At 46.5% G+C, this 16,215-nt stretch overlaps 1 protein-coding gene across 1 annotated transcript in view; it reads left to right on the forward strand.

The window, feature by feature from the left end:
* The window catches only part of RAB31 (RAB31, member RAS oncogene family), an 81,665-nt gene extending 65,450 nt beyond the window's left edge, over positions 1-16,215 (forward strand). Inside the window, exons 6-7 of the mRNA XM_086373197.1 lie at positions 5,513-5,622; positions 12,664-16,215. Coding sequence (XP_086229323.1) covers positions 5,513-5,622; positions 12,664-12,761 — 208 coding nt within the window. The 3' untranslated portion in view covers positions 12,762-16,215. The remainder of the gene's footprint in view (positions 1-5,512; positions 5,623-12,663) is intronic.

Raw genomic sequence — 16,215 nt, forward strand, 5'->3', positions numbered from 1 at the left:
GCTAACACTGCAGATAGTAATCATTTCATCTTGACCAGTCTGGTGTGTGAATAATGTGATCCTCATTTTCATGTACATTTCTTCCATTGCAAGCAGGATTAGGAAAACTAAGATTATCTACTGAAGAACTATCCTTTACTTATATACAATAAATAATCAATTGAAATATTGTTAATTCCTAGGAATAAATTTAGCAAGAATTGAGCTAGACCTATATAGATAAATGTTACAGTTCTAGGTAGGATAAAAAAGGTGCTTTTCCCTTGGATAGGAAAACTGAGTAGTATTGTAGAAATGTCAGTTTGTTCTAAATTAAATCATGAATTCACTGAGATTCCAGGTAAAATTACATCAAATAATTTAAAGTAACATTTTAGAGAGGGTTTTACAAAATGATCCTAAAATTCACCTATAAAGATAAACAGGCAAAAATAGTATTGAAAGGACTGATCTCAGCATATATTAAAATATATTTTAATGATTCAGTAATAAAACAATATAACATGTCACAGAAATGGACAGAAAATCAATGAACAGACCACAGAATCTAAGACATAGGGTGAAATATGTAGGGATATTTAGTATATGATAAAGGTGATATTTAAATAAGTGCAAAAAAGGGGATAGTTAAGTACATGGTTTGGTGATAATTAGGAAAAATGAGAGAAAATAAATTCAAAATGGATCAAGGATTTAAGTGCAATTTAACAAAACCATAAAAGTTAGAGAAAGCAGTTGAATCTTTAAAAATAACCTTGGAATGAACTATTTAATAATGATACAAAACTCAGAAGACATAGAAGAAAATGGTCAGTAAGTCTGATTATATAAAAACTTCTGTATGGCAAAAATGCTACAGATAACATCTAAATACAAATGGTAAGTTGAAAGAAATGCAGAAAATATATTACAAAAGGCTAAGTTCCTTAATATGCAAAGAGCACTTACAAATAAGAAAAACCCAAACAATCCAAACCAAAGTTTGCAGAGAACAAGCATGAGAATTTCATAGAACAAGAGGTATCTGTGGCTTATACCTCAGTGTTCCATCTCTGAATAAAAGTTACTCTAAATTAATGTCAGATTTTCCTCATGGGGAAAGAACTTTATGATGTAATTTTACTCTTGGAGTGATTTATGAAAGTTAGTGTATCCAATATTTTGGCCACCTGATGGGAAAAACTGACTCACTGGAAAAGACCCTGATGCTGGGAAAGATTGAGGGCAGCAGGAGAGGGGGACCAAAAAGGGTAAGATGGTTGGATGGCCTCACCGATTCAATGGACATGAGTTTGAGCAGGCTCCAGGAGTTAGTGATAGACAGCAAGGCCTGGCATGCTGCCGTCCACGGGTTCGAAAAGAGTTGAACACGGCTGAGCGATTGAACAACACCCACAAATGTATTTAATGCTGTAGCCTGTGTTCCCTGTTCTTCTGTGGAGTGGTGACGCCTTGCCTGGGAGCCTTTCTGGGTAATTAAACAAGGGGCATGAGTCAGATAAACCTCCTCGGGCTCGGAGGTACTTTGAGCCTTCCGTTTGCCTGTTTCCTCCACTTGATTCATTTCCTCAATCTTTGGGACGTTTGCTAAGAAAGTGGTACCGTCTTTGTAAAGATTTATTCTGGAAACTTTGGTCTATCTTATCTATGTGCCAGGTACTGTTTTGAGCACTTTATGATATCAACTTATATTTAAAGAGGAAAAGCGTTCATGCCATCTGGCAGCAAAGGGGGCTGAGACCTGAGTGAGGGAGATGTGAAGAGGCTGGCCACTGAAGGAGAAAATCTCACTCCCGTGAGCAGCAGGCTGGGCTGCCTTTCTGATGTGAGTGCTGTTCACACATTGTGAACAAGAGTTCAAGGCCAGAGCACTTCTGCATGGGAGGCCCATGGAGGTCACCGCTCCCTGCTGTCAGGAACGGTGCCCGAGGGCAGAGTGCTGGTCTGCCCCGGCCTGCCGACTGGACTCCCCTCCTCACGGGCGGGGCCCCCGGAGTGCCTTCTTGGGGTCCCTTCCCCCCTCTCCCCCTGCCATTCGTGGAGGAGGCTCGGGGGGAATTAAATAGCCCGAGACTGGAATGAGTCAGCTGCTGCGTTGCTGGGTTACACCCGCCAACAACAAAACAAGGACCCTCGTTGGGCAGCCTGGCCTGTGGAGAAATCTGCAGCCACAGGAATGTGGGTTCCCGCCCTCCTCCCCGGTGGGGAGCCTCCCAGAACCCGTGGCCTCTGCCTGGATGGCGGTGCGTGGACCTCCTTGCAATGTGACCTCTGAGGACTGTTGGAGCTTGGGGCTGGGGGAGATGCCCCCTCTCGTGTGTTTTTCAGCCCTAAGTCTCCCTCCTGGCTGGGTGAATCTTCGCCCCCTCCCTGTCCACACTCCCCATACTTCCCCTGAAGTCTGCTTGGACCCTCTACCTGAGTTCTCCTCTCTGCTGAAGGCCACTTGCGGAGACAGTCACCCTGCCATTCAGCAGGTGCTAACTGATTGCCTGGTAGGTGCCTGGCCCTGCTGGGATTCCTGTGCTCAGTCGCTCAGTCATGTCCAATTCTTTGCGACTCCATGGACTGTAGTCTGCCAGGCTCCTCTAGCCATGGGATTCTCCAGGCAAGAATACTGGAGTGTGTTGCCATTCCCTTCTCCAGGGGATCTTCCTGACCCTGGGATCGAACCTGGGTCTCCTGCATTGCAGGGCCATTTCTTATCATCTGATCCACCAGGGAAGCCTCCCCAAAACAAACCATGGTCCTGATCGCAAGAATCCACAGCCCATTCAGGTGACAAGTCTCACCAGGGCTCTGGGCTCTCATGGAGGGGTTGCTACGCTGCACTCTCTAGGAGCCCTCGTGTGGACAGTCGTCAGGGGGATGCAGAGGGGTGGATGAGAGCAGGGGCCCAGAGACAGACGTGAGCTCCAGAAGCACCCAGAATGGCTGTCGCCTGGGCATGAACAGGGAGGTCTAAGGCAGGAAGCCTCTAACTCCTGCTGAGGTGCTGGGTTTTACAGGTTAGAAGACATGGAGGAATTCTGTTCACAGGAACATTTGGTGGATTTGTGTGTTGATCCCCTTGGTGGGCCTGGGGGTGATGACTGCAAGAGCTGGAGGACCAGTCAGAGGCACCCACAGGAACCTGGTTGAGGCACAGCATTTCTGGAAGTCCTGCCTTCCTGGATGTAACTTCATCTTGAAAGTCTAAAAGTACTCTTTCCCATCAAAATTGACCTGCTGTGTGCTTATGCCTTGGCTTGGGTGGACTCACTTCAGTTTACCTATTGAAAGCCTAACAAAGCACCCAGCCTATGGCAGACACTTGGTAAATATTTGTTGAAAGAACTGAAGGAAAGTTATGGATGCCATGGTCTTCTGTGAGGGTGATCACAGAAGGCCCGTCTCCGAGGTGCCCTCCAGCCCCCTCCCCAGGCTGTGCCTGACCTCTGACTCAGCCAAAGGGCTTCCCAGGGCCACCCGCTGGTCACACATGTCTGCTAGAGGCCCGGGGCAGCACACGCTTACCTTCCCAGGGTCTCCTTTCAGATTGTAGCTGTACTGTTTGTCCCAACAACAGTTCTCTGACACCCATTGGGTGTCCCGCAGTCCAGCTCATTTCTGATGCTAAACGGACGCCCCTGGCTCCCCAGGCTCCTAGGGCAGGAACCTGTTCTTCAGGACAGGCTACACTTGGCCCCTGCCCCCAGCCCTGCCTGCACCAGGCTGCACTCTGGGGATATTTCTTTGTCTGTAAAGACTGAAGGAACAGCCTCAGGAGTGTGGGTTCCTATTGGGTGGTTGGATGGGAGCAGTGTGAGCAGAATCTGCTGGGCTGGCCCTGCCTCCGCCCCGAGTACCGCATCGCCTTGGCAGGTCATCTGTTTAACGAGACCTGTTCTAAACCTGGGGGAAATCGGTGGACATACTTATCCTCTCTCCACTTTCCAGGGCCCAGCGTTGTCAGCTGTGACAGCATCTGCCCTTCTCGAAGGCTTCCCGTCTCCCTCAGGGTGGGTGGTTTGGATTTTGTCATGAGTGACTTTGTTCTCACCATAATCCTGGTAGACAGTATTCTGTTCCTCTTGGTCCCCCTAGAAGGACACACGGAAGCCTGAACTGACCTTCCCTCCCTGGAGGGGAGGGTTCTCCACAGCTTCCACGGTGGCCAGAGGGCTCCCCCAACAACCACACCTGTGAACAGTCTCCTCTGCTCCACCTTAGGGCAGGGAGGAGCCCCATCCTATGAGCTTTGGTTTGATAAAGACGGCCAGGAAGAAAAAGAAAAAAAAAAGTAGAGTAACTTGCCAAACTGAACCTAGAAAAGCCCTCTTCTGGGATATTTCCTCTGTAAAATTCATCGCTACCAAAAAGACCAAAGACTTTTTTTTTTTTTATAATAACTGAGAGGCCTGGGGGCTTGTCTGTTAGAAATGAGGAAGAGGGTAGATTCAAAAGGGTCATTTTGCCTGGGGTGTCCTTGGTAAGAATGATAAGGCAAGTTTAGAGTCCAGCCGACATGGCTCAGGTGTCCACATGGCAGTGGGTCCCACACCACAGGAGGGGTGAGGGCGCACCCAACCTGGGGGGCCTTTGTCAGGCTCTGGTCCGTGTTCTTGCTGCCCCTGGTGGCCACACTTCAGTGGCCGCTTCTATGGCACCTGCCCTGGTTCCTTGGATCAAACGCTCGGCTCTCTACCCTCTACTCCTGAGCACTTACTTTGTTATCTCCGTGTTGCAGACATTATAATAGTGTGGCTTAGTGTGTCCATAGGTGTGTGTTTCTTTGCTCTCCGGTGTATGTTCCATAAGGCAGGGACTGCCTACAAGAAAGGGCTGGCATACAACTGTTCTCTCTAAATATTGGTTGAATCAATGAATAGACTTCTGGAGAATAGGAACTGTGTCTTTTTTAATCTTTCAGTCCGCTGCAGTATCTTCACCTGAGAAAGTACATCAATAAATGTTTTTTTAGATTATTCATCTGGATTGAGTTCATGACCTAAACCTTTAGAGTAACAGCCTTTTAAAGGAGAAAGTTCAAATACGCCGTTGAAACTGTAAATGTGTTCATTGCCAGTCTTCCAGATCACATCATGTATTTTCTCTGATTTGTAAAAGGCAATATACAGAAAGTGTTAGAAAAGCACATATGCGAGTGTGTGCACATGTGCAATTTTTAAAAAACATTGAGTCATTATTATGGGAAAAAAATTTGGAACCAATCCTAACTCGGAAAGCTGGCCTCACTTATAATGCCTTTCCTACTGTTCTGGAGTTCTCTCCTTTGGTGGGACCAGGGACAGTAGCTTATACACGCATGTCCTGTCTCCATGGATGCCACAGACTGGGTTTCAAGCTTGAAAAAGCTTCACCCACGTTTCTAATACTTACTGGGTGACCGAGTTGTTATTCTGCAGGCCCACGAGGAAGCTATTTGCATGTGAGCTGTTTCTTTGCTCTGCAGGGTTATTTATTCTGTACAGACGGGCATTCACCTCTGCTGGTCTGCCCTCTTTTCCAGGGAAGTGCCTTTGAAGGATGCCAAGGAGTATGCGGAGTCCATCGGAGCTGTCGTGGTTGAGACAAGTGCAAAGAATGCAATTAATATCGAAGAGCTCTTTCAAGGAATCAGTAAGTATCTGGTTTGTGTTTTCAGGATAGTTTGCATCTTTATGCTTCTGGGGCTCAGAGGATAAAAGCCACGGAGCTCTGGAGCAGAGCATTTCCTCTGAGTTAATTTATCTGGTGCCACAGACACTAAACCCTGCAGCCTTGCCCAGGTTCCTGCAGACCCACACGACCCCTCGCTGTTCTCTGTCTCCAAGAGTCTGTGCTTTCACCCTTCCAGTCTGTGTTTCACGACTCAGAATGAAGTAACTCCGTTGCCAAATAAAATTTATTTTACTTACACAATTACATATTCTACAGCATTTTATGTCTGTATGTTGAGGGGAGGAAAAAAAAAAGAGTGAGAAAGATATGGAAAACCAAAGTCACCCATGAAGCTGAATGACTCTGGGCAAAGGAGACAAGAGAAGCTTGTAGTCATTTTTCGTGTCTGGTGATCATCAACAAGAAACAGTGTCTCCCTCGTACAAGACCTGTGGATAAAGAGTCGATGTGGAAAGGTTTTCCTCATTTCTGATCTTTTTTTTTTTTAATTAGAGTATAGTTGATTTACAATGTCATGTTAGTTTCAGGTGTACAGCAGAGTCATTCAGTTATACACGTGTGTGTGTGTCTGTATATGTATTATATATATGTATGTATTCTTTTTCAGATTGTTTTCCCTATAGGCTATTACAAGATATTGAGTAGAGTTCCCTGGGCTATACAGTAGGTCCTTGTTGTTTATCTACGTTATATACAGTCGTGTGTATTTGTCACCCTGTCCCCATGCAGCTCCCTGTATTTTCCAGAGCTCTCTCCCAGCATCAGTGCAGCTCTGTGTATCTGAAATTCACCCTGGGATTTCTGCAAGAGCTAGGAGACCTCCCTAGGTTTATGCAAAGTCATGTTTTCAATAAAAAATGACGTAAAGACTTCACAGAAGAAGACAAGCCTAAATCCGAGCATTAGTCTCTTAATTCGAAAGGTATTCCTTTGCACGGCTCAACCAGTGTAAATCTCTTCATGCATATGAGGTCTTTTTTCTTTTCCCCTCCATGTGGCATGTGGGATTTTAGCTTCTCAACTAGGAATTGAAAGTGCCCCCCTTAACCTCCCCACAGTCCCCCCACAGAGTCTTAACCACTGGGCTACTAGGAAAGTCCCTTTCTTTTTTTTTTTGTATAAGGTCTTTATGGCTCAAAGTGATGGGGACTTTGCATAAGGAATTCCTGAGAGCCTGGTGGTCTACTTCATTTAGGAAAAACAAATGTTTTGCTTATGTAGTGCTTAGTCACTCAGTCGTGTCTGACTCTGTGACCCTTTGGACTGTAGCCCGCCAGGCTCCTCTGTCCATGGGATTTTTCAGGCGTTTTTCTTATACTGGGTAATTACGTCTGAAATAAATAATTGCTTCAATGTTTACTAGCTCATTAATGCCCCATTTATCTTATGAAGTCGTCTCTGTTATCGTCCCTGCTTTACATGAGGACATTGAGGTGTGGAGAGGTTTGCAACTTACTCCCGGTCACAGGGGGTCAGTCCTGGGAGCAGGACTCCAGAACCCATGCTCTGAGCCTCCAGTCTGCCCACTTCTTATTGCAGATGGCAGCTTCTGGTGAAAAACAGGAAATGACTTAACTGCCCAAAACTTGGGAAACGATTTTTTAGTAATCCTGGAACACCAGTGTAAACTAGTGATTAAAAACAAGGATGTAAATCTGTCTTTACTGACATAAAAAGATAAATTGTTGTGTGTGAAACAGAAATTACAGAACACTTTGTATAATACCCTGATTTTATAAAATGTGAACCATAGACTGCATTCCCTGGCAGCTCAAACGGTAAATAATCTGCCTGCAGTGAGGGAGACTTGGGTGCAATCCCTGAGTTGGGAAGATCCCCTGGAGGAGGGCATGGCAACCCACTCTAGTATTCTTGCCTGGAGAATCTTCACGGACAGAGGACCCTGGAGGGCTGCAGTCCATGGGGTTGAAAAGAGTCAGACATCACTGAGAGACTAAGCACGTAGACTGTGTAATTGTAAATATATTATTTTGGGCGAAGAGTCAAAGGGAACACACATGTTAAGATGTTAACAGTGGTTGTTTCATGGTGGTCAGATTGCAGGGGACTTAAAGACTTTGTTATGGAAAACTGTAAACATATACACCAGTAAACTGAAGAATGTAATGAACATCAGGTACGGTCATCACTTGGTGCCCCTTGGAGGATTGCTTCCGGGACCACTGACACCAAATCCAAAGATGCTCAATCCTTTGTATAAAAGGGCATTGTGTTTGTGTATAAGCTAAGCACATCCTCCCATATACTTTAAATCATCTCCAGATTGCAAATAATACCTAAGACCATAACAATGCTATGCAGTTGTAAATACAATGTAAATGCTATTCAAATAGTTGCCAGTGTGGCAAAGTCAAGTTTTGCTTTCTGGAACTTTCTGGAATTTTTTTCTTGAATATTTTCAGTCTGAGGTAAGTTGGATGCAAGAATACAGAACCTGCAGATATATAGGGCAGACCATACTCAAAACCAAGCTGCCTTCATCCCTACCCCACACTTCCCCCAGCCTGCCCCTCCCCCCACACCTGTATTATTTTGAAGGCAATCCAGAACATCATTTCATCTGTAAATATTTTCAGTATGTAACTTTTTTTTTTACAAAGCAATTATATGGTGGCATTCATCGTCATAATGCTATTATCATATTAATGACATTGAACATGTGATGTTCAAATTTTTAGTAGCTTATAATTATCAGAAATGATTTGTTTGCATTTAACAGTATGTTTGGGTCAGGATGCAAATAAGCTCCATGTATAGTGATAAAATTAGCTGGTGTGCCTTTCAAGCCTCTCCTTCACAGTAGGTTCCCTCCATGCAGTTTCTTTATTCGAGCAATTAGGTCATTTGTCCTGATCCAAGTTTGTTGTTCAGTTGCTAAGTTGTGTCTGACTCCCTGTGACCCCATGAATTGCAGCACACCAGACTCCTCTGCCCTCCACTATCTCCAGGAGTTTGCTCAGACTCATGTCCATTGAGTTGGTGATGCCATCCAAATACCTCATCCTCTGTTGACCCCTTTTCCTGCCCTCAGTCTTTCCCAACATCAGGGTCTTTTCCAATGAGTCAGCTCTTCACATCAGGTGGCCAAAGTATTGGAGCTTCAGCTTCAGCATCAGTCCTTCCAATGAATATTCAGGACTGATTTCCTTTAGGATGGACTGGTTTGATTTCCTTGCTGTCCAAGGCACACTTAAGAGTCTGCCATGGCATTCCATAGCATGAGTAAAAATTTGTTAATCCATTCACCTACACATTTGGGTGGTTTTCAGGTTTTAGTGATTACAGGCAAGACTGTGATGAGATTTCACGCACAAGTTTCTGTGTAGATAAACACCTCGAAGGAGTGTGGCTGGCTCCTCTCATAGGCAATAGTCCATATTCTATGGGTCCCCCAGCCTGTGTCCCAAAGCGGTGTTAGCATTTTTCATTCCCACCCCTAATCCCGCAGAGCTCCAGTAGCTCCAGCTCCTTGCCAGCAGGTGGGACGATCAGTTGTTAAATTTCAACCATTCAGATGGGACTGTGATGGTCTCTCCTTGTGGTTTTGACATCCATCTTCCAATGACCGACAGTGTTGAGTGCCTGTTCATGTGCTTATTCACAATCCTTGTGTCTCCTCTGATAAAGTGTCTGTTCAACATTTTCCCATTTTGTATTGATTTGCTGTTTTTTTTTTTTAAGTATTTATCTATTTTGACTGTGCTGGGTCTTTGTTGCTTAATATGGGCTTTTCTCTACTCCAGCATTCGGGGGCTACTTTTCGTTTCGGTGCTCTAGCTTCTCATTGCGGTGGTTTCTCTTGCTGTGGAGCACTAGCTTCCGCAGTTGCAGCATGTGGGCTTCTACTGAAGTCTTGGCTTGTGAGATTAGTTGGTCTGCAGCATGTGGGCTCTTCCTGGACCAGGGCTCGAACCTGTGTCCCCCTGTGTTTGCTGGCGGATTCTTAACCACTGGACCACCAGGGAAGTCCCTTGAGTTGTTTTCTTATTTCTTCACTTAATGATCAGCAGTGGCTCTTCAGTTGTAATAAATGGTCCCCACGCATGACAGGTGTTAGAGGACATTGGGGATGAGGAGGAGGAGTATATGTAAACTCTTTGAACTTCATGCCTGATTTTTTCTGTAAACCTAAAACTGCCCCTCCCCCCAAATATAGTCTACTAATTTTTTTAAAAGGGAAATGGTGCCTTTGAATAGCAAGGAAGCCTAATGATTTTAAAGGAACGTAAGCCCCTCCATGTTGAAGACATTTGGTGTTTTGGATTCAAGGTCAATGGTGATCTCGCCCCTTACTTCCGTCTTTGCTGGGGCACCACCGTTCCCACGGCTCCTGGACTTGAACTTCAGTTTTCTTCCTCTCTCTCTCATCTTCCCGCCTCCGACCAGTTGTCACGTCTGCCAGGTAACTTCCTGCAGTCCTCCTTCCCTCCCTATTTTCTACTTCTCTCCATGGCACTCTCATTATCCCCAACCAGGATTTCCTGCCAGCATCCTGGCTGAATCCACTTCCTGAATCCTACGCTGTGCTCATCCTGCACAGAGCGTTAGCGCCTTCCTAGGTCTAGACGCTAATGTTCCAGGTTATCTCGAAGTCCCAATGTTGTCTTCTTGACAGCAGCAAAAGGACAGTTTAGAGGGTGACCTCAGGTGTCACCAGTGTGGTGCCAGCTCCATTCTGTATTCCTGGGGTGGGGCCACCTGATTGTGAGCTCTGCAGTGGGTCAGAGAGGACCCCTCCGCCCCAAATAGAGAGACTGGGAGATCGTGATTAACAGCAAATGCTGCCGAGTCCTAGTAGACACAATCAGTTTGTTAGTGTGTTAGTCATTCAATCGTGTCCGACTGTTTGTGACCCCATGGACTGTAGCCCACCAGGCTCCTCTGTCCATGGGATTCTCCAGGCAAGAATATACTGGAGTGGGTTGCCATTCCCTTCTCCAGGGGATCTTCCTGACCCAGGGATTGAACCCAGGTCTGCTGATTCTTTCTTGCAGGCAGATTCTTTACCATCTGAGCCACCAGGGAAGCTGGTAAGCATAGTCAGTCTACTTCTCTGGATAATTCAGAAAATCAGAATTGAGAAATGGAAGTGACAGGCAGGTCCCAGCCCCTCTACCACCCATCCAACCAAAGTGGAGCCTGGTAGATCCTGGGGCCAGGGTGAGAGAGGGAAGTACCCAGACAGCAGCTTGGCAGGAAGACGATGCCAGGCCTGTGCAGGAAGCGGCCATCCCCAGGACAGCTGCCGCTGAGTGTGCTGTTTTATTTTTGTTGTGTATAAAAGCGTCACAGCCCCAGTCCAGAGCCACCACAATATACAGTTTACAGGCTTGGAATCAGTTTTCTCCCATAACTTTGTTCTTAAGGAATCATTTACAAAACCTGCTTTTTCTCTGAGCTGTCAACTTTCAGAAAGATAGAACTCAAAAAAAAAAAAGTCTTTTAACTTTTCCTGAGCAAAATCTTGCATAATACAAACCTTATTAAAATAAACACCCTGCTGTGGGATTTATCCTCCGGAGGACCTGTTTGGAGACTGTGCCTATGCTCTCAGAGGACATTTTGTAACAGCACAGACATGGTTGGATGCCCAGAGCCTTTTCAGATGTGTGTGTGTGTGTTTGCCCTATTCTGTGCCCATGTAATTAATACTGATTCAACAGTGTTCCAAGGTGATCACCTTGGTACCGAATGCTATGGCATTTTCTGGAACTCTTCTTTTGTGTAAATATGTTTAAGCTTTCAGTAAGCTCCAGGTAACTCAGACCACAGGTTCTGAGTTCTCAGTGTGTTTCCACAGCGCTAGTGGCTTCCTGCTCTTTTTAAGGGGCTGCCTCACTGTTGTTGTTCAGTCACTAAGTCAAGTCTGACTCTTTCCAACTCCATAGACTGCAGCACACCAGGCTTCCCTTCCTTCGCTATCTTCTGGAGTTTCCTCAGACTCATGTCCGTTGAATTGGTGATGCCGTCCAACCATCTCATCCGCTGCCACCCCCTTCTCCTCCTGCTTTCAATCTTTTCCAGCATTATGGTCTTTTTCAATGAGTCAGCTCAAGTGACCAAAGTATTCAATCTTTTCCAGCATTACGGTCTTTTTCAATGAGTCAGCTCAAGTGACCAAAGTATTGAAACTTCAGCATCAGTCCTTCCAATGAATGTTCAGGGTTGATTTCCTTTAGAGTTGACTGGTTTGGTCTCCTTGCTGTCCAAGGGACTTTCAAGAATCTTCTCCAGCACCACAGTTTTATGACTTAAGAAATCATAAGAGTATTGCAGTACTTCCCTGGTGGCTCAGCAGTAAAGAATCCGCCTGCCAATGCAGGAGACTCAAGTTCGATCCCTAGGTCAGGAAGATACCCTGGAGAAGGGAATGGCAACCCACTCCAGTATTCTTGCCTGGAGAATCCCATGGACAGAGGAGCCTGGTAGGCTACAGTCCATGGGGTCACAAGCAGTCAGACATGACTGAGCGACTAACATTTTGCTCTGCTTGTTTATGGCATTAAGATACTGTTTCCTGTGAAGAATGTCTCTAGAGGCTTTCCCGTTAACTCTCTGTGTGCGTTGGCAGGATGAGGGATGGAAACCTGGTGTTAAAACGCAGTGTTGCTGGGACCATCGCAGTTCCCCAGCCAGGTCTATTTTAAGAAGCTGAGGCCTCACTGTTGCTGTTGAAACTGAGAGGCAGTCGTTCTAGTGGGCGGATGGGGGAAGGCTGGGAGCGAGCAGTGTGCTGATGCCTGTGTGGAGAAGGCGGATGCAGAAAGCTGGTTTTACCTTTCCTTTCCTTTCTATGTTTGATGTCACACAGCCCAGGCTGGGGGGTGGCATGGTGGGGGAACACTGGAAGAGGTAGCCCCTCCACCTGGTTGCAGCCTGCAGGTTATACACATGACGTCGGGGAGCGGGAGCAGGCCCCCATCTGCACAGGGGGTCAGCTGGGAACAAGAACTCACCCTTGGCCTCCCTTCCTTGCAGGTCGCCAGATTCCACCCCTGGACCCCCATGAAAACGGAAACAGTGGATCCATCAAACTGGTGAAGCCAACCTCGCAGGTCGGCCGGCGGTGCTGCTGACCCGGGGCAGGGTCCCCTGTACTTGAAGAGGCCGGAGCTCCCTCCCTGGGCACTTCCTCAGGGCCTCCCTCCTCGGTAGTCTGGCCCCTGGCTTAGAGGGAGGAGAGCCCCGCAGAGAACAGGGCAGGAAGTGTCCCTGGAAAAGGATTCTGGGAAACTCTGGGAAAACCCACCACCCTGCCACAGAATGGCCTTTGGTGTGTGGAATTCACTCAGAGGGAACGGATTTTAGGTATTAAGTATAGTTGAGTTTTTTTGTTAAAAGCCTTAAAATATTCTTAAATTTGTACAAAAGTCTTACTGGCTTATGTGTGTGAGGTTCTAAAGTGATGTTCCACTCTGATTTCCTGTGTTTCTAATCAAATGTCAGGAACTTCTTCAGTGCTGTTGCCTTAGTTACTCCACCAACCTTTGCCGAAAGGTTCCCTTAATTTTCCTTTCAGTGAGGTGTAATTGGACCATCTACGGTAGAACTCGAGCTTGTTATGAAAGTGGAGAAAGATGTATTAGGAACTGTTGTCTACATCTCTGACTTTTATTCCATGAACATTTTTCTAAGCCTTGGTCATATAAACCAACCGAACCCGACTACAGTATTTCACGTTGCGCTGGGAGTTGGAGGCCTGGTGTTGGAAATCATTTGGAGTCATTACCGTGTAAGCAGTGACAAATGCAGGATATAAATGTTATTCCAGAGACCACCTGGTTTGCATGACCTGCAGGGTAATAAATCCCGACTCTCTTAGGGAAGTTTCTCACAGAGTGTTATTTTACTAAAAGAGTGTGACATAGTGCCATATCCCGGGAACAAATTACCTGGATGATGTTTGAATGTAAATTGTAGGGCAAACTTCTCATATTAAACAATATCAATGAATAATTGATTACAGGAAAGCCAGCCAGAAGTACTGGCACAGTAAGATTCTAGACGCCTGCCCCCCTGCTTGCCCCTCCTCCCTGCCCCGCCCAAAACTACGAAATCAGAGGGTTTTTAGGGAAGGGCCAAGCTTTGGTGGGGTGGGTATTAAGGTTGAACACAAGCCTACCCCTGGAATGCCTGTTAGCTGGGAACAGGCTCCGATGAACCTTCCCTTTTCAGACTCCCTGTCAGCTCAGTGAATTGTTTTGTGCTCAGTCGTATCTGACTCTTTGTGACCCCATGGACGGTAGCCCACCAGGCTCCTCCTTCATTGGGATTCTTCAGGCAAGAATACTGGAGTGGGTTGCCATTTCATCCTCCAGGGGATCTTCCTGACCCAGGGATCGAACCGGCGTCTCTTATGTCTCCTGCATTGGCAGGTGGATCCTTTACCACTGAGCCACCTGGGAATCCCAGTGAATTAAAGATGTCTGAATCCAGTGGAGGGGAAGGGAAGAAAACTGTCCCTATTGAAAGTTCACATCCTGTTTTCTTTCTAATTTTCATAAAAACCTGGGGTTGAGAAGCGGTTGTTTTTCTAGGAAGGCTCAGGATGGGAAGTGAACCTTGGAGGAGATTCAGATTGGTGCCTTTTGTGGGGTGAGATGTGGCTGACCAGGTAGTGTGGTAACAGGGCCAGTTGGTACCTTCAAGGCTCAACAAACACTCATTGAAGACCTACAGTGTAAAAATCAAGAAAGAGATCATGGGCCGATGAAAGACCTCAAACTTTCTGTAACTTGGTTTGAGCCATTCTTGAGCCCTGCCATGCTGGTCCCACCAGCCCTTGATGGTTGGGGATACTGAGTCTGCTGTCAAAAAAAGTGAGAGTCCTTGAGAGATCAGGGCCCCATTCACACTTCTTCACGTGGGCTGCAGTGAAGAAAACAGTTTGAAATCTCAGATGTAGGTGTTTTTCAACTTGAGAATATGTTGTCAATTTGGTGCTCTTACCACTTTACTCAGCTTGCCAGAATCATTTGACAATCTTAGGACATGGAAGCTGAAAACACTTATTTTTGGTTCAAGAGCTTAAACTCCAGATGGGTTCCCCTAAAACTGTTGGCAAATTGGAACTTGGACACCTTGGTACACTTTGCAGGGCTTTAAGGATTTTGTGCACCTTGTCAACATTATGGGCTCCGTGATTCTGCTTGAAGGCTGAGCCATTATCTTGCCTCTTAACAAAGTTTAAAAAAATGTGGGTTGCACATTCAAGTGACCTCGTTCCAGGTGGCATGCAGGCTTATTTTGGAATTTTTCATCACCTGGCAGTCCCTAAGGACCAGAGCTTGTCTCTAGACAAAGTTCCCTAGCTAAGGAGGTGCATGGCCCTGAGGAGTTTGCAGCTTTGGGCTGGCTGTTCAGCACTCCCATCTTGTATAAAGGAGCTGGTCTTAACCACGCAGAGCAGGCTACCCACCCGTGAGCCTATGGCTTAGTTTCAGAAGCCCACGTGGTTGGGAGCCGCTCGTTTGCCTTTCTGTGCAGCCTTAACTTTTCAAGGCATTGGCCGGCCGCTTGCCTATAGTCACTCCATGGAGCAGTTGTGGAAAGAGAAGACGGGCACATAGACATTTGCAGGAACCTGGGGTCTTTTCTGAAGATGGGGGCTCGAGCTTTGTCCACAAGGAGCCTTGCTTATCTTCCTTTATTTTGCCTTGAGATTACTTTCTGACTGTTCTAATCTCTGAACCATAACCGTGTGATGTGATGTAAAGGCCTGGACATTACTGTTGTTCCAAGTTGTTCAGCAGCGTCCTTCACCCAGTTCCCCCAAATGTGCTCTTCTGTTTTCCTTCACGTGTGTAAATACAACTTCAGATTTGTTACAGCGACATGTGATCCATTCCCCTGGCTGAGTGTGGCTCATGACTCAATCGTGGAAATCGGGCATGGGCTCTCAGGGGGATTGTCTCCCCATGGGAATTCCCCCAGGTGGCAGTGGAATTGTGCCAACACTGCACGCTCGTAATTGAGCTGCCGTCTTTATAGTGGGGAGCAGTGTGTCAGGGCACTTGCTTGCAGACCAGAGAAATCTGGAGAGCTGAAGCCAGCCTTTAGCCAAGCAAAGGGCTGGACCCCGTGGAGGACCCAGGGGAGCTCAGGTGACAGAGGTGTGTCCCCTGAGGTTGAGGAACGTGACCTGTGATGGCCCAATAGGCTCCCCTCAGGGCCCTGCATCTCTCTACTCTGTGACGCTGATCACAACTTGAATAACGAGCGAAAGAAAGGGCTCTGAGCCCCATTCAGCCCCGTTAGGTTCTGGTTTAACCTTCGTTACTAAAACCAGACCCAGAGATCCAGTGTCAGCACTTGACTGTGTAAACTGCCCCCTCCCTCGTGTTTTCATAAGGGGCCTCTGTCTGGGCTGGACCCAGTTCTCACGTATAGAAGACGCCGCTGCAGACCTTAGGACCTACCTGTCCACCTTGTATTCTGTAGTAAAGCACTGCCTTCCACGTTGTCCAATTGTATCTGTTATTTTTTGGTTTAACGCACACTGATTCATACTAATAAATATTTTAAGTTTTA

This window comes from Bos grunniens, chromosome 24 (assembly GCF_055505025.1).
Source record: "Bos grunniens cultivar Pamir isolate PY7600 chromosome 24, Bosgru_T2T1.0, whole genome shotgun sequence".
Classification (NCBI taxonomy): domain Eukaryota; kingdom Metazoa; phylum Chordata; class Mammalia; order Artiodactyla; family Bovidae; genus Bos; species Bos grunniens.